Source organism: Amaranthus tricolor, chromosome 11 (assembly GCF_026212465.1).
Source record: "Amaranthus tricolor cultivar Red isolate AtriRed21 chromosome 11, ASM2621246v1, whole genome shotgun sequence".
NCBI classification, from domain to species: Eukaryota; Viridiplantae; Streptophyta; class Magnoliopsida; order Caryophyllales; family Amaranthaceae; genus Amaranthus; species Amaranthus tricolor.
The window spans coordinates 11,850,457-11,876,802 of record NC_080057.1 but is presented as its reverse complement, the minus strand read 5'-3'; the positions used below and the strand labels follow the sequence as shown (position 1 = coordinate 11,876,802).

Here is a 26,346-nt window from a genome sequence, read left to right as displayed (position 1 = left end):
TTTGAAGCGAATTGTCATTGAGATATTGACTAGCTTCACCCGAGAGAGACATAGCCTTAGAGCTATGGATGTTCCTCTCAACTAGACTCCCTGTGCGCACATAGATCTAGGAAACTGATGTTGCTTTTAAACCATTGTTTTGAATTGCTGTGTTTAATTGTTTTGGATTGTTGCTTCTCACTCAGTTTAATCTGATTCCTTGTTGTTTCCATCTTTTAGTTGATTACAGATCGGATCCGGTCGGGAATAATCGGGTTAGCAAAGTTGGTGAGAGTGCTAAGGATGTCCTTTTGAGCTGAGGCCGTGGAAGCTTATAGTTTGTATTAGGAATTTGTTTAATGTATATTAGTTCTGATTAGTTCTGATTATGTTGATTATAATGGACTCGTAGTGAGTTGTATGGTTACTTTATGTTTAGATTAGATATTTGGTTTGAGAGTTAGCTGTGTTGGTTTCGTAATAGAGCTGGTGATTCCTTTGCCCAGGTTTTGGGATATGATTTAAGTTTCTTGGAAAATAATCCCCGTGACGACCCTGTTTACCCAGTCAACGGTAAGTCGGGTTGTTACACTAATGGGGACTACATATAGAGTATACTGGACTAAAGCAGTGTGGAATCGAGCTGTCACACCCAGAAGTCGTTTTGTGGTCTGGCTCGCTTACCATGATCGACTCAAAACAAAACAACGTCTCAAAAGCATGGGGGTGGTGGAGGATGATTTGTGCCCCATTTGTGGAACACAACCCGAAACGATTGGACATCTTTTCTTCAAATGCAACTCCAGCGCTCAATGCACGAAAGCACTTGTAAACTGGGTGGGAGCAAATTGGAGCATTGGGGATATGAAAGATATACTTCGAAAGCGTCATCTACCCAAGGCAAAATTGCGACTCATAGTTGCGGTCTTCTGCAACCTTGTTTACGCCATCTGGAAGGTTCGAAACGATGCGGTACGGTAGAAGAAGTTAATGATAGTAAGGAGGGTAATAGATACCATCAAAGCTGACTCCAAAAGCAGATTCGCCTCTCTATCTCCAAACGGGGCCACTGCACTCTGGTTGAGGCACCTGTAGCTGAGCCTATTTGTTTTGGTGGCTTAGCTGGCCGTTTTGATTGTTTTCTTTTGTCGTAGATGCTTAAGCTAAAATCTTTTAATGCCGTTTGTGACTTTTTTGAGATACCTCGATTTTTCCCCTGCACATGAAGAGCGAGGTAGGGAAACCCTTCTTGGAAGGTGGGCCCCACTGTCACACTGATGCAACTGATAGGGAGAATCCTGGATATCTGGGAAACCCTTATTTTGGGTTAATAGAAAATCGTTTGACAAAAAAAATAATAAAAATAACAACAACAACAACAACAACAACAATAATAATAATAATAATAATTGTTGACTCTCTTAGGTTTTGATGATGACTACACTTTATATAAACATATGTATTTTTAGAGATTGTTTGCAGGTCAATATCCGGTCGTGTTTAAGATCGTTGATAGTACCTATGACTTGGTCTATGAACATGTACTCGTCAAGGGAATCCAAAGAAGTTTGAAAAGGTATATCGCTTAGGATGTCAAATGTAGACAGGAGGTCTACTGTTCCCAAGTTTGATGATCTAACAAAACTGAAATTTGGAAACAGTGCAGTGTTCCCAGACTGGAGTCTGAAAAAAATACGTATGCTGGAAATTCTGATTATTATGTTTTCTGATTTTTTAGTTAATGTATTGGTTAAAATTAATTTGTTGCATTATTAAATTATTAAGTTAATTGGCAAAATATTTTGTAACCGCCTAAGTTATAGACGTGTGAGTTTCTAAATTCTTTTTAAAAGGCTAAAAGGCTTTTGTTTCGGATCTATATTTAGTGATTAACTAAATATAGTGAATGGAACATCAGCTGATATTAGTAAAAGGTAACCGTGCCTAATATTAGTTAAAGGTAACCGTACCTAATATTAGTTAAAGGTAACCGTGCCTAAAATTAGGAAAAGGGAGCCATAGCTATTATTAGTAAAAGGAACCGTTGCTAATATTAGTAAAGAGGAACAATAACTAATCTACCCATTATTAGTTAAAGGGAACCGTGGCTTTTGCTTAAACACTTAAGCTTCCACTTATTTTTTCCCTTATTTATTGGAAAGGTACAAGGAAATAACCGTGTACTTTGACCTTGTATTTCAAGATCCATATAATTAGGGATAAGAGAGAATGATGAGGAGTTATTTTCTATTTTTAGCTAAATTAAAATCTATAAATAGAGGACTTGATTGTTCCTTGAAATTCATTCATATGAGCAATCAAATTCATACATTATTTTTGGAAAATTAACAAGAAATATTTTGTTCAAAAATTGCCAATTAACTTATAATATTTTCCTGTGCAACTCTTTGATTTTATCTTTAGAGAATTTTATCCTTGTAAAAGGGTTTTTGAATGAATTGTTGTAATTAGACTTGGGTGAGCATAGGGGAGAATTAAAAAGCTTCTAGTGAAGCTAGAGAAAAGAATAGCTTTGAGTAAAGCTAAGAGAGTTGCTTTGAGTGAAGCAAGTGAAAGGAGAAGTTGGCCTAGTAAGAGAAGCTTCGAGTGAAGCGAGTTGTTTTATGTAATCGTAACGAATTATCTCTTTCATTATTTCGCTCTAAGTTTAAGTTTTATTTCTTTTATCTAATTCCGCAAAAACAAGGCTAAAATACTTAAACTTATTAAAACAATAATTCACCCCCTCTTGTTGTCGTTCCCATCTCTAACACAGTCTACAATAATAATAATAATAATAATAAGAAAAAACAAAAAAAATGTGCCACTGAACCGCTGTCCAGTTGCACGTTTTGTGCGACTCCACCATGGTCCACTCGCACATTTTGTGCGACCCAATTTTTTTTTCTTTTTTTTTTTAAAAGAACACCCATTCAAATCAATTATAGTACGTACCCGATCCGATTCATAGTCTCTTTCATTAGCCATAGTAAATCGATTCCAACTATCAGCTTGTTTAAAATTGAAGAACGTTTTAGAGAGATTTTAGAGAGATAATGTTATATTTGAATTCATATATCATGCAAGGGTGCTACTGAAAATTCATACGCTTATGTGTGCATGTATCCTCATCGAATTATTTGTTGTTGTTAAAATGTATGATCTTTGTTTATTTGTGCACGTATAGCGATGGCTGAGAATCGTGTGCCTCGTCACGAGAGTTATGAGACTAAGGAAGAGTCTAAGAGCTCCCATGATTCTGAGCGTATGGTTACGTCACATGAGGCATCTCATGCGCGATCCGATCATACCGAGACCTCTACACCTGTCGTTCCAGCTGCCGTCACAGCCGAACAGTTTGAGACTATGCTAAAGATGTTCCACGCGCAGTAGCAGCAAAACCTTCTTCTGCAACAGCAGGTGCTTCAGTCACTTAACGCCGGATCTTTAAAGGGTAGTTCTGGGCACGATTTAGGGGCGTCACAAGCAGAGGGTATTCAAAGGTTAGCCCCTAAGACGTATGATGGCAAGGGTCCTCCTACTATGCTAGACGACTGGATCCAGGAGATGGAGAAGATATTCGCGATATTGAAGACCCCAAGGATATGAGAGTAAATCTATCGGTTCATTACCTGACCGGTGACGCCGATACTTGGTGGGTCACACATAGAGATGCTCTTCTATCAGCTCCTTTCGCAGCTACATCGGAGCACCCTTCTACCGTACCTCCTCTTCCCTGGAGCTTGTTTGTGTCAGCGCTTCGCGACGAGTTCTTTCCTCTACATCTTCAGCGAAGGATGTTCGATGAGTACTCTCGACTTACGCAGGGAACCGAGACCATTCACCAGTACTACATTCGATTTATGGAATTAGCTAAGTACGTGGATGATATGAAGATTGGGGAGAGATTTAGGGCTCAGAGGTTCTTATCAGGGTTAAGTCTGGATATTCGGGAACGTATGAGGAACCTGGGGCACGAACATGTTAGGGACGTATATCACGATTCCTGTGAGGCTGAACGCCTATGGGATGAGCGGAAGGCCACTCAAGGGCTGAAGCGACGCAGAGAGGACACCCAGGATATATTACAAAACTTTGGGGGTAGACGATTTCTAACACCTACACAGTTCCACCGAGAGTCAAGATCTAGTTTTGGGAGATCAACCTTGAGCACTCCTCAGAGTAGTAAGAACATCGAGTGTTACCATTGCGAGAAGAAGGGTCACAAGAGGGTTGACTGCTACAGGTACATACGTGAGCAATGTTTAAGGGGTACACCGCAAGGTCCAGCGCCGAAGCCGAACGGTAGTCAAGCTGGTGTGACTCAGGATAGAAGACAGGGTCAACTGCAGGCATCTTTTGGGCGTGGTTTGCAGAGTCAGGGGTCGGTTATGGGAAGTTCATCTAGACCATCTGTCGGCACACCAGTTAGCGACACCAAGACCACAGGGACGCTTATGACTCTCAAGAGAGATGAAGCAGAGGATAAACCAAGAGTTATTACGGGTACGTTCTTAGTCAACAATAAACCTGCATATGTTTTATTTGATTCGGGAGCATCTCATTCTTTTGTTGCATCTTCGTGTGTATCAAAGTTGCATTTGCCTAATTCGCTTGAGATAAATAGTGAGTTTACACAACCATCGGGCGAGAGAATCTTATGTCAGCGAATGTACAAGGATATAGCTTTAGACTTCATGGGAATGGATTTACGTGTAGATTTGATAAAGTTTCCTTTAGATAATTTTGATGTTATCTTGGGTATGGATTGGTTGAGGAAGTACAAGGCAAGTATTGATTGTTGGATGAAGAAGGTAGCTATACGAGGACCTAAAGGGCAGAAAGTGATTTTTAAGGGTTTTGTGCCAAAGAATCACACTAAGATCATATCAGTTATCAGACTAAAAACATATTTGAGGAAGAATTACTCGATGATTCTATGTCACGTAGTAGACACGACGATGAGCACACCCGAGATAGGTACGTGAGTTTGAGGATGTTTTTCCTTCTAAGATACCTGGATTACCACCTCCGAGAGCATTTGATTTGACGATTGATCTTGTACCGGGCACGAGTCCTATATCTAAGGCTCCATATCGTATGGCACCTAGAGAGACAGCAGAGTTAAAGGTGCAACTGCAAGAATTGTTAGATAAGGGTTATATACGCCCAAGCGTGTCTCCTTGGGGCGCACTCGTTCTCTTTGTTAAGAAGAAAGATGGATCCTTTAGGTTATGTGTAGATTATCGAGAGCTCAACCGGGCAACTGTGAAGAACAAGTATCCTCTTCCTAGGATAGATGACCTGTTCGATCAGCTCAGAGGTGCATCGGTGTTCTCTAAAATCGATTTGAGGTCTGGCTATCATCAGCTGAACATCTCGCCAAAGGATATTCCTAAGACAGGCTTTAGGACACGATATGGGCATTATGAGTTTACGGTTATGCCCTTTGGTTTAACCAACGCACCGGCGGCATTCATGGCCCTCATGAACAACATCTTTACCGCGTACCTTGATCAGTTCGTTGTTATATTCATCGACGACATCTTAGTTTATTCTAAAGATGAGGATCAACATGCCGAACATTTGAGGATCGTATTACAGACCTTGAGAGAGCATAAGTTGTATGCCAAATTCTGAAAGAGCGAATTTTGGCTATGCAAGGTTTCTTTTCTTGGGAACATAGTGTCTAGAGAGGGTATATCGGTAGACCCGGCAAAGGTGGAGGCGATTTCGACTTGGGACATACCAAGGAACGCGTCTGAAGTTCGAAGTTTCTTAAGTTTGACGGGGTATTACCGAAGACTTGTACGCGACTTTTCCAAGATTGCGCGACCGTTAACGCAGTTGACCAGAAAAGATATACGATTTGTTTGGGATGAACAATGCGATGAAGCTTTTAGGATTCTCAAGACACGACTGACTTCTGCACCTATCTTAGCATTACCTGATGGAGAGTCAGAATTTGAGTTGTACACTGATGCGTCGAAGAATGGTTTGGGGTATGTGTTGATGCAAAATAGGCGCGTCATTGCGTATGCTTCACGGCAACTAAAGACCCACGAGATCAACTATCCGACACATGACATGGAGTTAGCTGCGGTAGTCTTCGCTCTCAAGATATGGAGACACTATCTGTATGGTACTAATTTTAAGGTCTTGTCTGATCACAAAAGTCTGAAGTACATATTCACCCAGAGGGAGTTGAATATGAGGCAATGGCGATGGCTAGAGCTGATTTCAGATTATAACCTGGAGATCCGATACCATGAGGGAAAAGCTAATGTCGTCGCTGATGCCTTGAGCCGAAAAGCTGTACATAGTTTATGTAATGCCCTAGCTAGAGTGCGCTTAAGAGAAGAAATAGAGGAGATGGGTATCGAGATAGTAGAACATTGGGCAGTGGCGTCGATGATGGAGGTGACATCTGATTTGTTTGAGGAGATAAGGATGAAACAGACTGAAGATATACATCTGATTGAGAAGGCTTCCATAGTGGTAGAAACACTTGACCCACATTTTAGTATTCATGAGGATGGCAGTTTGCGATACGACTATAGATGGTGTGTGCCTAACGATTCCGACCTACGTACTCGCATTTTGAGAGAGGCGCATAGTTCATGTTTCTCCACACATCCGGGCACTGATAAGATGTACCAAGATCTCAAGAGAACGTTTTGGTGGCATGGTATGAAAAAGGATGTTGCTAATTTTGTTGCCAAATGCTTAACCTGCCAGAAGGTCAAGATAGATCACCGTCGACCTCAAGGTTTACTTCACCCGTTGCCGATACCCGCATGGAAGTGGGAATTGATATCTATGGATTTTGTGTGTGGACTACCGAGGACTACGAAGGGCAACAATATGATTTGGGTCATTGTTGATCGATTGACAAAATCAGCACATTTAATTCCGATGAAGGACACCTAGAACAAGCATCAGTTGGCTTTAGCGTATCGACAGCTAGTGGTGAGACATCACGGAGTTCCACGAGATATAACCTCAGATAGAGAGGCTCGGTTCTTGTCTAATTTTTGGCTAAAGCTACAGGATTCTTTGGGTACTGAGCTAAGAATGAGAACAGCATTTCACCCAGCTACAGATGGACAGACAGAGCGGACGATACAAACGCTTGAGGATATGTTACGAGCATGTGTCTTAGATTTCGGGGGTTCATGGGACGATAAGTTGGATATGATAGAGTTCTCGTACAATAACAGTTATCATTCGAGTATTGGGATGGCACCATTCGAGGCACTTTATGGTCGTAGTTGTCGTAGCCCTGTATGTTGGAATGATAGTTCGGATACGGTAGCTGTGGGACTGTCTTTGATCAAGGAGATGATCGAGCAAGTTCAGTTGATACGCAAGAGGATGAAAGCAGCTCAGGATAGGCAAAAGAGTTATGCAGATCAACGACATTGACCTCTTGAATTTCAAGTTGGAGATAAAGTCTTTCTTCGAGTTTCACCAACTATAGGCGTGATGAGGTTTGGGAAGAAAGGTAAGCTCAGTCCAAGATTCATTGGACCCTATGAGATCCTTGAGCGCATAGGCAAGGTCGCATATCGACTTGCGTTACCTGCGTCTATTGATAGAGTGCATGATGTGTTTCATGTATCTCAATTAAGGTAGTATATCTGGGATGATACACACGTTCTTCAACCCGAACAATTAACCTTGGATGACACCTTGCAGTATGAAGAGACTCCCGTTCAGATTCTAGATAAGAAGACGCATGATACTCGTCGAGGTAGTGTAGCACTGGTGAAAGTGCTATGGTCTAATCACGTTACCAAAGAAGCCACGTGGGAGGCAGAAGATGCTATGAGACGCGATTATCCTTGGTTATTTGCTTAGGTATTTATATTTTTATCGTTTTATATGTATTGCATCTCGTTAGTCTTATAAAGTTAAGTACGAGAACGAACTTCATTCTAAGTTGGGTAGAATCATAATTCGAAATAATACTAAGTTTTAGCGATGCTAAGCCTTAAAATTTTGATTAGTTCACATAGTTGTACGAGTTATATAGATTCTTTCAATGCATAAGTATGAGTAATTGGGTAACATAGTCTTATGATATGTATGATAGCTAGATATTTGAGTTTGTGCATGAGACTTGAGTTAACTTCGAGGACGAAGTTCTTCTTAAGTTGGGTAGAATGTGACATTCGGGAATTTAAAATAAATAAAATAATTTTGGGCTTTAAATTAATTAATAAAATTATCGTGAATCAAGTAAGTAAAGTAGGTAATAATAATAATAATTATTATTATAGTAATAATAATGATGAAAAGTAAAAAAAAAAACTAAAACTAAATATCCAAAGAAAAATCAGAAACCTTATTCCTTATCCCCATTTTCCTTCCCGTCATTTTTTTTTCTACCACCTTCTCATTCCTTCTTCTTCCTTCTTAAACCGACACCCTTCCCACTTTCCTTTTCCTTTTCCTTTCTTCCTCTTCTTCGAGCGACAGCAGCACCGGCACCACCTTCACCATCTTCTTCCTCCTTCTTCTTGTAATTGTTGGTGTAAACAAACTAAGGTATTAAATCTCTTAATTTCTATGTGTAATTTCATTTTACTCATCTTTTATAATCGATTTTCTTCTCATATGTTCGAACCCTAACTATTTCTAATCGAAATTACATGTAAACAAATGAATATATTTGTAGAATTTATTCCATTAAAGAAGAAAGATCTGAAAATACTTTTGTGTTCTTTGTTCATCCATTTCGAAGGCTTTAGTTGGGTTCTTTTTAGTGTTGATTAGTTTGTTTTTGGGTTATTTGATTTCTAGTATAAAGTTTGGTATTTATTGAAATTTCAGTCTGAAATTTGAACGTTCTGTTTTGGCCACTTTCGAAGTAGTTCTAATTGTTTTTGGGTTCTAGTTCCTTCATAAGAATAGTACAGCTCCGAGTCACGGTCGCGTGGGCACTTGAATTGCCCCAAAATGAGTTCGTATGAGGAAGTTATACCCAACAGGGTGTCTTGTAAATTCGAAAATGATATTTTTGATTTACTTGTTCATAATTAAAGTTGGAGTTCAAATTGAGTACTCTTTTTATCATGTGTTTAGGGTTAGTAGTTATCCTTCAATTGGGTTTTATTAATATGAGGTTGATTTCATTGACATACTTTCATTAGCGTGCTCCTTCGTCATGAATTAAGCTCTAATTTTGTTGAATCTTGAATTTATATAGTTAATTGGATGAGTTATGGTGATTGGAAATATTAGCTGGATATGAGATATTGGATAATTATTGTTAGGAATTAGGAATTTATGGCAAATAATGATGATGATGTCTTGATTTTGGTTGGGTTAATGAACTTCCCACGTAAATGTTAGCTGTTCATGGAGGTTTTGATAATGATGATGACAAGTAATTGAGTAAAGTGATACTCTTTGGTGATATATTAGATGTTTGTTGATTTGAGAACTTGTTATGGGTATTATGTTGATTGATAGATTTGGGTGAAGTTGAGATTAATCATTTTGGGTTGTGGATAATCGTTAAGAGCTAATTGTTAGATGATTTAATATTTTAGATGGATTATTAAATTCTTTATGAGCAATAGCGATTGTGGGCTAGAATGGTTACTTCCAGTTTAATAAGATGTAAATGGTGAATTAAAGATCAAGTTTTACTAGTATATGATGCTTAGAAATGTTAAAACCAAGAGTTATGGGTAAGTATCGAATAGTTTGATATTCTTGAAAGTATTATGTGATTCTTTGAGGATTTCTAACATTGAGTTTGAATGTATATATTGGTGTTTAATTGGAAATATTAGAATAGCTGGTGGAACTATGCGTTCTAAGGATGAGTAGTAATGAACTATATGAACCTAGCTGTAGTATCGTATGCGTTGTTGTGATGCTATGTTGTTATGCTTCAGGAGGTGACTTTATCGAAGAGCCCTTCTAATAATCGCGGGGTAGCAGACTTAGCCTCTTAAAGCGTTCTTTTAGGTGAGTAGTAACAGTCCCTTAAAAGGGGTCTGGCCAGGCTACCATTTGTAAAATGTTTATTTAAAGTTTGTGAAATTTATATGAATGTGATAAATGTTTATGAATGATTATGCTGATATTGATATGGTCAATGGATCGGGCTTGCGGGCTGGTCATTGACGGAGTTGACGAACATGGTTCCCTACTCCCTGTTTTGAAGCGAATTGTCATTGAGATATTGACTAGCTTCACCCGAGAGAGACATAGCCTTAGAGCTATGGATGTTCCTCTCAACTAGACTCCCTGTGCGCACATAGATCTAGGAAACTGATGTTGCTTTTAAACCATTGTTTTGAATTGCTGTGTTTAATTGTTTTGGATTGTTGCTTCTCACTCAGTTTAATCTGATTCCTTGTTGTTTCCATCTTTTAGTTGATTACAGATCGGATCCGGTCAGGAATAATCGGGTTAGCAAAGTTGGTGAGAGTGCTAAGGATGTCCTTTTGAGCTGAGGCCGTGGAAGCTTATAGTTTGTATTAGGAATTTGTTTAATGTATATTAGTTCTGATTAGTTCTGATTATGTTGATTATAATGGACTCGTAGTGAGTTGTATGGTTACTTTATGTTTAGATTAGATATTTGGTTTGAGAGTTAGCTGTGTTGGTTTCGTAATAGAGCTGGTGATTCCTTTGCCCAGGTTTTGGGATATGATTTAAGTTTCTTGGAAAATAATCCCCGTGACGACCCTGTTTACCCAGTCAACGGTAAGTCGGGTTGTTACACTAATGGGGACTACATATAGAGTATACTGGACTAAAGCAGTGTGGAATCGAGCTGTCACACCCAGAAGTCGTTTTGTGGTCTGGCTCGCTTACCATGATCGACTCAAAACAAAACAACGTCTCAAAAGCATGGGGGTGGTGGAGGATGATTTGTGCCCCATTTGTGGAACACAACCCGAAACGATTGGACATCTTTTCTTCAAATGCAACTCCAGCGCTCAATGCACGAAAGCACTTGTAAACTGGGTGGGAGCAAATTGGAGCATTGGGGATATGAAAGATATACTTCGAAAGCGTCATCTACCCAAGGCAAAATTGCGACTCATAGTTGCGGTCTTCTGCAACCTTGTTTACGCCATCTGGAAGGTTCGAAACGATGCGGTACGGTAGAAGAAGTTAATGATAGTAAGGAGGGTAATAGATACCATCAAAGCTGACTCCAAAAGCAGATTCGCCTCTCTATCTCCAAACGGGGCCACTGCACTCTGGTTGAGGCACCTGTAGCTGAGCCTATTTGTTTTGGTGGCTTAGCTGGCCGTTTTGATTGTTTTCTTTTGTCGTAGATGCTTAAGCTAAAATCTTTTAATGCCGTTTGTGACTTTTTTGAGATACCTCGATTTTTCCCCTGCACATGAAGAGCGAGGTAGGGAAACCCTTCTTGGAAGGTGGGCCCCACTGTCACACTGATGCAACTGATAGGGAGAATCCTGGATATCTGGGAAACCCTTATTTTGGGTTAATAGAAAATCGTTTGACAAAAAAAATAATAAAAATAACAACAACAACAACAACAACAACAATAATAATAATAATAATAATTGTTGACTCTCTTAGGTTTTGATGATGACTACACTTTATATAAACATATGTATTTTTAGAGATTGTTTGCAGGTCAATATCCGGTCGTGTTTAAGATCGTTGATAGTACCTATGACTTGGTCTATGAACATGTACTCGTCAAGGGAATCCAAAGAAGTTTGAAAAGGTATATCGCTTAGGATGTCAAATGTAGACAGGAGGTCTACTGTTCCCAAGTTTGATGATCTAACAAAACTGAAATTTGGAAACAGTGCAGTGTTCCCAGACTGGAGTCTGAAAAAAATACGTATGCTGGAAATTCTGATTATTATGTTTTCTGATTTTTTAGTTAATGTATTGGTTAAAATTAATTTGTTGCATTATTAAATTATTAAGTTAATTGGCAAAATATTTTGTAACCGCCTAAGTTATAGACGTGTGAGTTTCTAAATTCTTTTTAAAAGGCTAAAAGGCTTTTGTTTCGGATCTATATTTAGTGATTAACTAAATATAGTGAATGGAACATCAGCTGATATTAGTAAAAGGTAACCGTGCCTAATATTAGTTAAAGGTAACCGTACCTAATATTAGTTAAAGGTAACCGTGCCTAAAATTAGGAAAAGGGAGCCATAGCTATTATTAGTAAAAGGAACCGTTGCTAATATTAGTAAAGAGGAACAATAACTAATCTACCCATTATTAGTTAAAGGGAACCGTGGCTTTTGCTTAAACACTTAAGCTTCCACTTATTTTTTCCCTTATTTATTGGAAAGGTACAAGGAAATAACCGTGTACTTTGACCTTGTATTTCAAGATCCATATAATTAGGGATAAGAGAGAATGATGAGGAGTTATTTTCTATTTTTAGCTAAATTAAAATCTATAAATAGAGGACTTGATTGTTCCTTGAAATTCATTCATATGAGCAATCAAATTCATACATTATTTTTGGAAAATTAACAAGAAATATTTTGTTCAAAAATTGCCAATTAACTTATAATATTTTCCTGTGCAACTCTTTGATTTTATCTTTAGAGAATTTTATCCTTGTAAAAGGGTTTTTGAATGAATTGTTGTAATTAGACTTGGGTGAGCATAGGGGAGAATTAAAAAGCTTCTAGTGAAGCTAGAGAAAAGAATAGCTTTGAGTAAAGCTAAGAGAGTTGCTTTGAGTGAAGCAAGTGAAAGGAGAAGTTGGCCTAGTAAGAGAAGCTTCGAGTGAAGCGAGTTGTTTTATGTAATCGTAACGAATTATCTCTTTCATTATTTCGCTCTAAGTTTAAGTTTTATTTCTTTTATCTAATTCCGCAAAAACAAGGCTAAAATACTTAAACTTATTAAAACAATAATTCACCCCCTCTTGTTGTCGTTCCCATCTCTAACACAGTCTACAATAATAATAATAATAATAATAATAAGAAAAAACAAAAAAAAATGTGCGACTGAACCGCGGTCCAGTTGCACGTTTTGTGCGACTCCACCATGGTCCACTCGCACATTTTGTGCGACCCAATTTTTTTTTTCTTTTTTTTTTTTTAAAAGAACACCCATTCAAATCAATTATAGTACGTACCCGATCCGATTCATAGTCGCTTTCATTAGCTATAGTAAATCGATTCTAACTATCAGCTTGTTTAAAATTGAAGAACGTTTTAGAGAGATTTTAGAGAGATAATGTCGTATTTGAATTCATATATCATGCAATGGCGTTATTGAAAATTCAATATATATAGAGTCGCGATAAAATGTTCGAGATTACGTTTAAATTTTAAATTTAATATTTTAAAGTAATAATATTGTTAGTAAGTGAGATTTATGTTTGTTAAACAAATTTTAAATTTAAAAGTAAAATTGTAATTTTATTAGGAGAATAGCGATAAATTATAATGCTCTTATATTAAACGGACGAAAACAAGAGTTGAGGAATTGATGACTCGTTGACCGCAGACTCTACACGGCTGCTACATTCTATAATTAGAATTGAACCTCACTATTAAATTTCATTTACATGTTTCTTCCTTTTACTTTGAGCATTCTTGATCTCTTGTTAATTAATATTCAATGGTTTTAAAAATATATGTGGGTTAAATTTTTTATTTCGTTGGGTTTTAAAACAAATAGTTTTACTATTTTCTTTTTATCAATTTTACCTTAAAAACAATATAAATTTGGTATTTCTGTATCTAATTATTGAGATTTGTTAAAACTTAGATAGATAAGGAGGAAGTAGAATGAATAAAAGTTAGAAGATGGAGATATTTTTACTCATTGGTGTGATTTTTACATTGGTGAACTTCCATATTTATAGGCAAGTTCATATATATTTATATTGAATGCATTCACATTAGGATAAATTTATTAATTACCTTTTACACTATATTCATTAATTACCTTTCACACTATATCTCAACAAGATTCATTTTTTCAAATAATTTTTGATTATTCAATTAGCAACCTCTATTTAAAAATATATATTTTCTGTACCTCTTATTTTATTACTGAGGATTGTGCTCAACAGTGAGTTTTAGCTCACTGTTGTGGTTGCTTGACGAAAAAGTTCTATTTGAAGTTTGAAACTTTTCCCTAGGATTTCCTATATGACTGTATCATATTTAGGGTTAAATAAAATTTGGTTTAAACAATAAATTAAATTCCATTAAATCTTGATTTAAGTATTTAGTCTGGTCTATAGTCTAAATGGTTTAATCAAGAATTAAAATATAGTCTAAATGGTTTAGTCAGGAATTAAAAAAAAAAAAAGCGATGTTTGGTCTGGTTTCGATTTTTTTATTTTTCAGACCAAACCAAACTGTAAAACGTACTATGACCAAAAAACCATAATATTTTTTTTTAAAACAGGTAGCTACCTAGATATTTCGAGAAATAGTTATTTTTATAGTATATATATATACTTGAATGATGTTGATGCAATGAGTTCTTATTTAGCCCATTTTTAGAAGTTTTTTTATAAGGTTTAGGTTGAAAATAAATCGAGTCATAAAAGAGCTCTATTATAAGTAAAATGAAGCGGACTATAAAAGGGCATTATAAGGATAAAAAATGGGGTCTTCTAAATTACATAATTGATGGATAATCTAATTATTATACATGACAAAGCCAATGAGAATTATCAATGTTTGTTCTATTTAATTATTATAAATGATCATTAATCTTGTTTCATTAGTGCACCTTCAAACCATGATCATTAACCTTTCTTACCACTTTTAAGCATGTGCTTTCGCATTCGTCAGGCTACTATAATAGATTTAATATTTTACCGTTACAAATATCATCAATCCGACCATTAAAATCCATAGTTTATTGGAAAACTATCATCTAATTACCAAGTCTAAATAAAACTACTCATCGACAAATAACAATTAACAATCATTAAATTAACTCATCTCTAATTTTACCAAGCGTCTAGAATAGTTTAGTTTAGCACCCTTAATTACTTTATGCTTTTGTGAATAACTCTGTTTAATCCAGCCATTAATTTTAGTACTTTTATTTTTATGTAATTTGAAGTTTATGGTGATTGTTCTTCTCAAAATTTTGGTTTTGTTCTTCATCAAATTTCATTGTTAAGATATATTTATTCTTCTCTAATCTTTTATTTATGTTTCATATTGTCGTTTATGTTTGTTATGCTTTCATAAACATGATTAATGAGTAGTTTTCTTTCTAGGGTTTGTATGAACCCTAATATACATATAGAGTAGTTTATTAAGGAATTTGTTAGTTGTTGTTGTTGTTGTCGTCGTCTAGGGATAATTGAATATGTTATAATCCACTTAAATTAAAGTCTTTTATGTTGTTCACAAACCGAAATACGAAAGTTGAGGTAGAATTGTATATTAGTCTTAAGTGCAAAATAAGTTAAATCCTTTTATCGCCATTCAAAAGTACAAAAGTTGAGAATTGGTAGTTAATTGGTCTTATAAATGGTTGAATTAATCAAAAGTACGAAAGTTGAGATTAAGAAAGAACGTTATTCAATCCACGATTAGTTGATTAGCATCTTGAAATCGCTTAGTTAACTCTTCATCTAAACCTAGATAACATAACCAACATTGAAATTAATTGTCTAGTCCTATGTATGTTAGTCGGGAATGACATTGCCCTAAGCTCTTATCTTATAGTATCAAGTCATTTTGTATTGTTGCAAGCGTAGTTTAGTTCATACTCATTGTTATTTAGTTGTTCTATAGCAATTAATTAACTAAACTATTCTTAAAACAAGGCCTTTCTGTGGTTGGACCCGTAATTTGTACTACGACATCTAGGGGTGTGCAAAATGAGACTGGACTGACAGTTTGGACAGGAACCGATTGAGACCGAACCTAAATCGAATCGGACCGGTTGCATCCAGTCCGGGCTCCGAGTCTTACTTATTCTTCATTTTGGGTTTCTGATCCGATACGGTCTAAACTCGAAAATTTCCGAGTTAGACCGAATTAGACCAGATACATATAAAAGTAATTTTATAATAATTAATTTGCTAAATTATTTTAAAATCTTCTATTTTTAATTTATTTTTGGTATTAAGAATTACTTCGGATCTAGCTGGTCTAAACCCGGACCGGGAGGAAACCGAGTTAGACTGGGACCAGAACGAATGAAACCGGTCCGACCAGTCTTAGAATATTCACATTTCCGATCTTCGGGTCCAATAGATTTCAACCGGTCCGATCTGGATTTGAACCGATAAACACCCTAATGACATCCTTGCTATATTAAAATAAAATTCCTAACATCATTGCAAATATCATCAATCTAACCATAAAAATTAATAGTTTTATTTCTAAATAAAACTACTCACTAATCATCGGCAAATAACAATTAACAATCATTAATTTAACTCATCTCTAATATAATCTATAATAACAAAAATATTTTTTTTATTGACCCTTGATTCTCCGATTGAACTAATAAATTGAAAATTTTTCCGTCTTGTAAGTTTTTAATTTGTGAGAACTCGTCTTACTTTAGATACATTCAAACAACAATTCTCACTATGTACCACTTGGGTATCGTTTATTTGTACATAAATTTAATAGGAATTTAAATACCTAAAAGTTCATAATTTGATGTTCGTTGTTTGACAAAATAAACTATAATTATGGTATTAAATATTTCTTTTGTAAAACGTAACTTTTAAAATTTTTTAGATTTCTATTAAAAATGTAAATTCTTAAAATTTTGCAATTTTTGTAAAAATTTACTTCATATTTGAAAAACGAGCTCTTAATGTGTTAATTGAAAAAAAATATTTTTCATACACTCATTATGAGAGGTGTTCAAAATAAACTCGATAACCCGACCACGTAATCGAACACAATTTGACCAGACTTTAAAAATAATAAATAATTATGTAAAAACCAATATGAACACAAAATCCGATTTTTAACCAACCTAAAACACCCAACTCAAAATGAACCCGATAATCGGAATTAACATATCTAATTATTATCAATAGGGTGTTATTAAATATCGCCACCCCTTTTCATTTTATCGTCATCCCCCTCAAAATTACGTATTTGCCCCTGGAGTTTAAAAAATTACAAAATTGCCACTACACTTAAAACTTAATTAATAAATGTAAATCACACTTAATAACACTATTAACAATTTAATGCGGAAGATTTGTCTATATATATCAAATTCTAAGATGCGTATGAAGTACGAATTCAAACACAGTAGTATCTCTCTAAAAACTCTTAAAGAAGTTGTTACCCGTAATTGGTTAAATATGGCTAATGAAAGCGACTATGAATCGGATGCGGTACGTAAATTTTTCGATTTGAATCGTTGGAAATTAAAAAAATAAATAAATAAATAGCACAAAAATGGGCGATTAAACCATGGTTCAATTGCACAAAACTGGGCGATTGAACCATGGTTCAGTTGCCCATTTTTGTGCGATTTGTAATTTTTTTATTTTTTTATTTTTTTTATTTTATTTTGCGTATTTTTTTTAATTATTATTATTATTATTATTATTATTATTATTATTATTATTATTATTATTATTATTATTATTGTTGTTGTTGTTGTTGTTGTTTTAGTTATCGTTATTTTGTTATTATTGTTATTATTACTATTATTATTATTATTATTATTATTATTATTATTATTATTATTATTATTATTATTATTATTATTATTATTATTATTATTATTTTGTTGTCATTATTATTATTATTATTATTATTATTATTATTATTATTATTATTATTATTGTTTGATAATTTTTTTAAAAAATTTTTTCATTTTTTTATTTACGTAATTTTTATTATTATTATTATTATTATTATTATTATTATTATTATTATTATTATTATTATTATTATTATTATTATTGTCATTGTTATTAATTTTTGTTATAAATATTATTTATATTTACGTCATTAATGTAATTCATTTATATTATTTATATTTCAAATTTGCTGGAGTTTGAAAACTTTGGAGACAACGTAGACTACTCCGGTAGCTTTGTTACGGATAGGGAATTTAATTCCGTAGATGAGTTACATAGTTGGGCCGATGCGATAGCAATAACAATCGGTTTTCAATTTACACGTGCTTCTTATAAAAAGAAAGAAGGACGTTCTAGAGTTAGTGTCTATTTAAGATGTCACCGCTAAGGTAATATTAACGGTGATGTACATAATCTAGATAATACTGCCCGACCTGGTTCTAAAAGTAGAAGTTGTGGGTGTAAATTTTTTATCATAGGAAGTAGTCGTAAACCACCAGAAACACCTTGGACGGTAAGGGTGTGTCCTGGTAAAAAAGAAAAACATAATCACCCGTTGTTAGTCTACAGAGATGGTCATGTAAGGGTGAATATGATCAATGTAGATATTCGGGAGCACATACGACAGCTTAGTGCAACCGGAATGCAACCGGCCTTTATTATGAATTCTATTAGAGATAATTTTCCTGGTTTTTATGCTAGTATGAATCAGATATATAATATTAGGCAATCAATAAGCAGGGAAGAGATGGAGGGTAGGACTCCCCTTCAACATTGTCTTTATATGGCCATAGAACTTAATTACGTGGTCTGGACAGACTTGGATATCGAAGGGCAATTGAGCAGACTTTTAATTCAAATCCTACCTCTATCCAAATGATACGTACGTGGCCGTATGTTGTGTTGATAGATACAACGTACAAAACGAACAAACAAAAGTGGCCACTATGTGAAGTGATCGGAATGACGCCAACCAATCACAACTTCTTGGTTGCGTTTTGTTTGATGCGAGATGAGGCGGCTGTGTCGTATTTGTGGGTGTTGCAGGGATTGAGAGATATTTTCGGCACTGCTCAGACTCCTAGCGTCATTGTAACCGATCGAGACGAAGGTTTATCTGCAGCTATTCGTGACGTCTTCCCAGGTAAAAAGGCTTTGTTGATTTATTATTGTCGTTATATCTAATGATTATGTCTTAATTACGTTCAATATTTTTTTTAATGTAGATGTGCGGCATTTGTTATGCATCTGGCATATTGACAGCAACGTTGAGAACATGGTGGACAAGTTGTGCGGCGGGAAGAAAAATCAACAAGGGCAAGTATTCAGGAAAAGTAGATGGAACCCCTTGGTTGAAAGTTCTACAATCGGGGAATTTGAACAGAGATGGCAAGCGATCGTCAGTACGTGGTCGGTTAGGAACAAAAAGGTCGTTCGGTATTTGGCTGGAACATGGATTCCACTTAGAGAGAAATTTGTGTGTGCGTGGACGAATGATTGTTTCCACTTGGGTAACTAGACTACCAGCAGAGTTGAAAGCCAACACTCGTCTTTCAATTAATACCTTGGTAGCGGTAATAGCTCATTCGATACCCTGTTCAAAAGGGCACACGCACAGATTACAAATCAGCAAGCCAGGATCCGACAAGCGCTATAGGAATCCATGACTTCTGTAGCAAGGTCGATGTGACAGCATTTCTTTAGACCTTTATATCGCCGTGTATCTATCTATGCCTTGGAGCAGCTCCAGCTTGAGTATAACCGCATGTTAGAACTAGGTGATTTTGTATTTAACAAATGCGGTTGTGTACTTCAACAAACCCATGGATTGCCGTGTGCATGTTATTTACATATGTCCATTAGTTCACATGGTGCTTTGTATTTGGATGACATTCATCAATTTTGGAGTACTTTAAGGTACACAGAGTTAGGAGACGAGACCAACGAAGGAGTACGATACGCGAACGCCAATGGCAAAGAGTACTTTCAATCTCTAGTAGATGAAATCCTTAAATCTGATCCCACTGTTGTACGCCGAATGTCTAAGGTACTTGAATATGAACTACACCCAAATGGAGCCGAAATACCTAAGCCTTATGCAAGTCCACTGAGAAAGGGAAGACCAAGCACAAGTAAAACCATGAGAAGGAGAAAGTTTTCATTTGAATATAGCAGATCATCTTCTCGTGGTCGAGGATCTACATCTTCTTCCCGCGGGAGAGCTAGTGGCAGATCTAGTGGTCGAGAAACGCAATCTTCAGTAGGAATTAAGTTCAGTTTCAACTTATCCGGTACTTGACTTTAGTTTTCGTTTTTTTGCATTAATTTGTTACATTTTAAGCATATTAATTTTATTTACAATTATTGCAGATGATCTAGGAGGCCGTGATTTCTCACAGTTTCCATGGCCTAATAACATCCCATTCATCCATCCTCCTTACTTGTTCGACTGGATTGATGTGTTAGGTGATGGTAACTGTGGATTTAGGGCAATTGCCATCACAGAGCTGGGAGGCGAGGAAGCATGACCTCTTTTAAGACGTGCTATGAGTATGGAAATGCAAATGAGCAGAGCGCAATACCTAACTTTGTATCTATCCCAGGAGTCGTTAGACGAGGCTATATTCAGAATAGGTTCACACATTAATGGACCTGCTCCTTTTATGCACTGGATGGATGCACTGATGGCTTTGTACTTTGCAGCAACGTTTCTAAACATTGGCGTTGCTTATTATGGTGCTGTTGAGGGTAATTCGCAATACAACTGTTTGGTTTTTCCGTTAAGGAAAGCACCGAGCGTGCATAGTGTAAATAAAGTAATACATATATGTTGGGTGAATGGAAATCATTTTGTTTAACTTTTAATGAACGAAGATTCATCCCCACTCCCGCCCATCCATCAACGTTGGAAACAAGCAGCTGACAATTTCACCAAACATCTTGACACACATTTCACTATGAGGATTATGCTCTGGAATAATCTACGCGGGCCACAACCACGACCAACTAATAACACCGCTGACGATGCTGTAAATTTAGATACTCCATAGTCTTACGTGTTGTATAAATAATTACGTACTTGTTTTATAGAATTTATACACAACATTCATTAAAAGTTGTATATAATCCATAGTTATAGTACTGTGTATACTAACGACATTCATTGACGAAAATAAATGCAATCATTAATGTAATATAGTTTAAGTACAGACTATGAAGGGCCATGCCCTTTAAAAATTTTCCATTCTTCAAATAAATCTCTACAAGCATTAAGGTATATTTCTAATGCATGTCGTTGACGGGGGTTCAAATCCGCGAGCTGAGGAGGTAGTCTTGCCACTGGAGCGAATCGACTGGGCCATTCATTTAGGAACTGAAAACACAAAAGGAAAACAAGAGTTACAAGAAATAAAACAACATCAAATAAACAAAAAGACATAGCAAAACTCACGTATTCAACTCTGCTTTGAGAAGGACCAGGATCGGAAGTCGGCCCTTCGTCGGGGCTATGTACAGGTGCGAGCACAGTCTAAACCAGTCTACGTAATTAGGTTCAACCTCTGAAGGAATAGAAGCCCGACAAAGTCCCTGCTCAACAAGGCGGGCGCTAAAGGGGAACCTACTCCATGCCTCCAAATATACAGCAGAAGAAATAAAGGTCACGGAGTAGGTTCCGTGTGCCGGTTGGAGAGCCTTGGCTGGTCTCATAGGAGCGGGAGGAATAGCCTGCACGAACCCGATCTGTCGAAATGTCCGCTCCGACAAATACACCTCCACCAGCCTCTTCCTAATACGGCAATCCAGAATCGGAGGCGTACGTTCGGAGTCGTCAAAAATAAGTTTAGCTATGTGCCCGCCATAGCTAGGGATCAGTCGCATATCTGTCGGTCCCCCGGGCTGGGGTGATGTGACTAACTAGTATGTGTTGGCGGACTGTGAGGGCCTTCTCTTCCGTGGCAGCTCATTATCGACGAAACTACGTCCTGCGCGCTCAGATGCGGCAGAAGAACTTGGGCCGTCACGGGCGAATCTGTCGTCGGGGCCCCGAACAACAGTCCAGTCCAATGGGCGAGAATCAGGACCTTGGAATTGAACATCATCAGAATCATTATCATCATCACTAGAAACCCCCCAACTACTCTGGAGGCTGCTAGCCTGGTCATCAAAATGAGTAATCATTTGGTTCAGTGTACTCGACCGTTGGGCCTCACTGTGTCTGGCAGCCTCTTCCTGCCTAGTCCTCCTAGCAGAATCTGTTACCCCCCTCTTATGCGGGTCCCCTCTGAGTAAGGTAGGCTTAGAACTATTACCTCTCAACAATTGTCTAAAAAAACCCTTTCCTTTTCCTTGATTACTAGCCATTTTCTACAATTTTTGACAGTTTCATTAAATATTAAAAATAAATGAACATAATCAAAATTTACGTTACATTAACCAAATGAACAAAAAACAATATTAATTATCTAAATTGACAATAATCATAAAAATAATAACAACATTAACAAAAGTAATAACATTAATAATAACAACAACCACTATAATAATAACAATATAACAATAAAAATAATGACAAATAATAATAATAATAATAATAATAATAATAATAATAATAATAATAATAATAATAACAATAATAATACAAATAAAAATAATAATAATTTTTTTTAAAAAAATAATAATAAAAAATTAAAAATGAAAAAAAAAACGAAAAAAACCAAACAACACCAATAATAAAAATAATTTTCAACACAACATACAAAGTTTATTAATAATAATAATATTAATTATAATAAACATATTTAAAATAATAAATTAATAATTAAAAGAAAAAGAATAATTTAATAATAAAATTAATAACAATCACAAAAATAATAAAAAAAAATACAAATAATATCAGTAATATTAATAATAATACCAACAAAAATAAAATTAAAAATAACAATAATAATTATCAAAAACAAACGAAAAATTTTTTTTTTATGAAACGCCCAGATCTGGGCGATTCATTTAAATTTTTTTTATATTAATTTAAATTCAAAAAATAAAAAAAAACAACTACAACAATAATAATAATAATTGTAATAATAATTATAACAAACATATTAAAATTCATAAATTTAAAATCAAAACATAAAAATATATTTAATAATAAAAACAATAAAAATCACAACAATAATAACATAATAATAAAATTATTAAAATAACGATACCAAAAAATAATAATAATAATAATAATAACAATAATATAATTAAAATTTATAATAATTATACAAAAACAAACGAAAAAAAAAATTTAAAGTTGAACCGCCCAGATCTGGGCGGTTCAACTTATATATATATATATATATATATATATATATATATATATATATATATATATATATATATATATATATATATATATATATATATATATATATATATATATATATTTTCGTTTGAAAATTTAAATTAATTACATTCGAAAAGAAATTAACTCGATTAATTGTTTGCGGATTGAACTTAGTTTTTTCTCCAATAATTTGCTTTTGTAAGTTTTGGTTTTTAAGTGTTGTAGGAAATATTTTAGTGAGAATGTGGTATAAATAGAAAATTTTAGGTTCGATGGCAAAATCATTATTTTTTAATTATACAGGGGCAAATACGTAATTTTCTCAGGGGTGGCGATAAAATGAAAAAGGTGACCATATTTAAGGATCGGGTATCAATATTTTCATATGTATCCATATTAGTCTTAAAGACTTTGTCGTTTGTCGTCACATGCACATAAGTTTTGTTCTTGAGGAGCAAGTAAAGAAATGCTTTCATTTTGTAATTAAAGTTTTTCTCATTTTGTCTTTATTTGTTGGTCACTCAGAATTCCACTACAACACATTGACCATATTAAAACTATTTTTTCTGTTGTTGATTTCATTTTTGCCTCTTTAATTACCTTTTAAGCTCCTTCTATGAAGGTTCTTACTACTCACTACAGTTGCGTTTCATCCTGTTTTAATAAGCTTGACTTGATTCTATAGCCAAAGCTACAATCTTGGGTTCCTTCATTTCTGATTTTATCTCATTATACAAAAAAGTTTCCTTCTTTCTGTCAAATTTGTGTCAATTTGTCTCTTAATTGGTTGATTTTTGATTGGTTTTAGCATTAGAAAGATTGGTTCTTGTTGGGAAGTTAGGTAGAGTTGTTGTTCTCTGTAAAATTTGTGTCAATTTCCAAGTTAATTGCTTGTTTTCTTGGTTAGATTTTGGTATATATTGTTGGGTTTTTGAGAAATCATAGCAAACAAGCAAAAAAAAAAAAAATCTTGTTGGGAATTATGAATTCTGTATTTGTTGATTCTGATTTCATTAACAATATCTTCAAATTTAATACTGAATTTATTTCAAACCTTCCAAAGAACTCACCTTTTGGAGAATTCTTCCAAAACCCTGATTTTGTTGATCTTGAAAACCTTCCATTTGATGAAAATGAGAGTAAAATAAGTTCAGAACCCACAAATTTGATTGATTTGGATGCCCTTTCACTTGAACAAAATGAGAGCAATAACAGTTCAGAAGCTCCTGACTTTCCTGATGATTGCCTAAAGTTCATTAGTGATATTCTTTTGGAAGAAAATTTAGATGAAAATCCTGCTTCTGCACGAGAGTTTCAGGCTCTCCAAGCTACTGAGAAATCATTATATGATGTTATTGGGGAATCATACCCATACCCATACCCTTATCCTCCATCTGATTCAACTCTGACTCAAAACCCTGAAAGCCCACATGCCACTTCTTCTACTCAAAGTTTTAGTTCTTTAGACTCAAACTTGAGTTTTAACCAACCTGAATTAGACCCTATTGTTAATGTGGATGATTTTGTTCAATCCTTCTTAGAATTGAATCCCCAACCCTCTTTTGAGGATGCTGAGAATGGACTAGTTAGTGATATTGTTGTTACTAAGCTCTCATCGAGTCCCCCATCAAAGAAGGAGAAGTCGATAAAGGGATTAAGTAGGAAGAAAAGCCGGCAAAGGGATGAGGGTGATGAAGGGGGGAGAACTAGGAGGAATAAGATTCAAGCATTTAGTAATGAAGAGTTTGATGAGATGGATCAATATGATGATGTATTGCTTTGTAGTGAATATAATGTGAATTCGTGTTTTAGTCCTAATAAAGAAGGTGATCGGAGTAGAAAATCTCGAGGGAAGAAGCAAAACATTAAGGTAGATGAAGTAGATTTAAGGAGTGTATTGATTCAGTGTGCACAAGCTGTTATGATCTTTGATCAAAGGACTGCAAATGAGTTGCTTAAGCAAATAAGGCTGCATTCTTCACCATATGGTGATAGCATCCAACGGCTAGCTCATCATGTAGCGAATGGTCTAGAGGCGCGTTTAGCTGGCACTGGCTCGACCGTGTCGACGAATATCTCTGATATGCAGATCTCATCATCCGATTTCTTGAAAGCTTACAAGCGTTACGTTTCAGCCATTCCTTTCAAAAGAATGAATTTTTATGTCGCCAACACTGCAATATATAAGTTGGCTGAGAAAGCAACCAAAATACATATCATTGATTTTGGGGTATTCTTGGGTTTACAATGGCCCTGTCTCATTCAAAAGCTATCGAAACGAACAAACGGAGGAGGTCCTCCGAAAGTTCGTATTACTGGAATAGACCTTCCTCAACATGGGTTTAGGCCATCGGAAAGGGTGAATGCGACTGGGCGTCGGTTAGCTGGTTATTGTGAGAAATATGGAGTGGATTTTGAGTATCAGGGAATAGCTGAGAAATGGGAAAATATAGAGCCAAAAGATCTGAAGATTGAGAGTGATGAGATGGTTATTGTGAATTGTATGTGCAGGTCTGGAACTTTAGCTGATGAGACAGTAGATAGAAATAGTCCAAGGGATGCTTTCTTAGAGTTGATAAGAAAGTTAAATCCTGATCTTTTCATTCATGGAATTGTGAATGGTACATTTACAGCTCCATTCTTCATCAATCGGTTCAAAGAGGCGGTGTTTCATTATTCGTCTATCTTTGAGGTGTTCGATGCAACATTACCTCGGCACTTACACGAAAGATTGCTGATTGAGAGCGAGGTTTATGGGAAAGAGCTTACAAATGTGGTGGCATGTGAGGGTGCTGAGAGAATACAAAGGCCTGAAACATACAAGCAGTGGCAGGTGAGATCAGTAAGGGCAGGTTTAAGACAGGTTGCTCTAGACAGGGAAATTGTGAGGAAAGCAAAGGGTATGATAAAGGCTAATTACCATAAAGATTTTCTGGTTGATGAAGATAGACATTGGATGGTCCAAGGTTGGAAAGGAAGGATCTTCTGTGCTCTCTCCTTTTGGCAACCCTCTTGAGTACTTAGTCATACTGATGTTTGTAATGTCTTTTTCTTAATGTAACATAATTTGGCCATTATTTCCTGGCTAATCTATTAGAAGTTATTGTTCAACAATGCTTATATGTCTCCTTGGAAAATTATCAAGTAACAATAATCCTATGACATTAATTGCTCTCTAGTAAAATACAAACGTTACTCATTATTAATTAAATTAACGTCATGTCATATACTGACT

General features: G+C 35.4%; 2 protein-coding genes across 2 annotated transcripts; one reads left to right on the top strand and one right to left on the bottom strand.

Moving 5' to 3' along the window:
* Nucleotides 1–20,983: 20,983 nt before the first annotated feature.
* Nucleotides 20,984–22,182, bottom strand: LOC130827102 (uncharacterized). The gene is made up of 2 exons (XM_057692721.1): nucleotides 21,231–22,182; nucleotides 20,984–21,152 (listed from the first exon to the last, which is right to left on the bottom strand). Exon 1 carries the CDS (start codon nucleotides 22,139–22,141, stop codon nucleotides 21,695–21,697), a length of 447 nt encoding a protein of 148 aa, XP_057548704.1. The 5' UTR covers nucleotides 22,142–22,182; the 3' UTR covers nucleotides 20,984–21,152; nucleotides 21,231–21,694.
* A 1,362-nt stretch (nucleotides 22,183–23,544) lies between these two features.
* On the top strand, nucleotides 23,545–26,225 carry LOC130827101 (scarecrow-like protein 30). Its single transcript, XM_057692719.1, has one exon. The coding sequence runs from the start codon at nucleotides 24,094–24,096 to the stop codon at nucleotides 26,125–26,127; it is 2,034 nt and encodes a 677-aa protein (XP_057548702.1). The 5' UTR covers nucleotides 23,545–24,093; the 3' UTR covers nucleotides 26,128–26,225.
* Nucleotides 26,226–26,346: the final 121 nt, after the last annotated feature.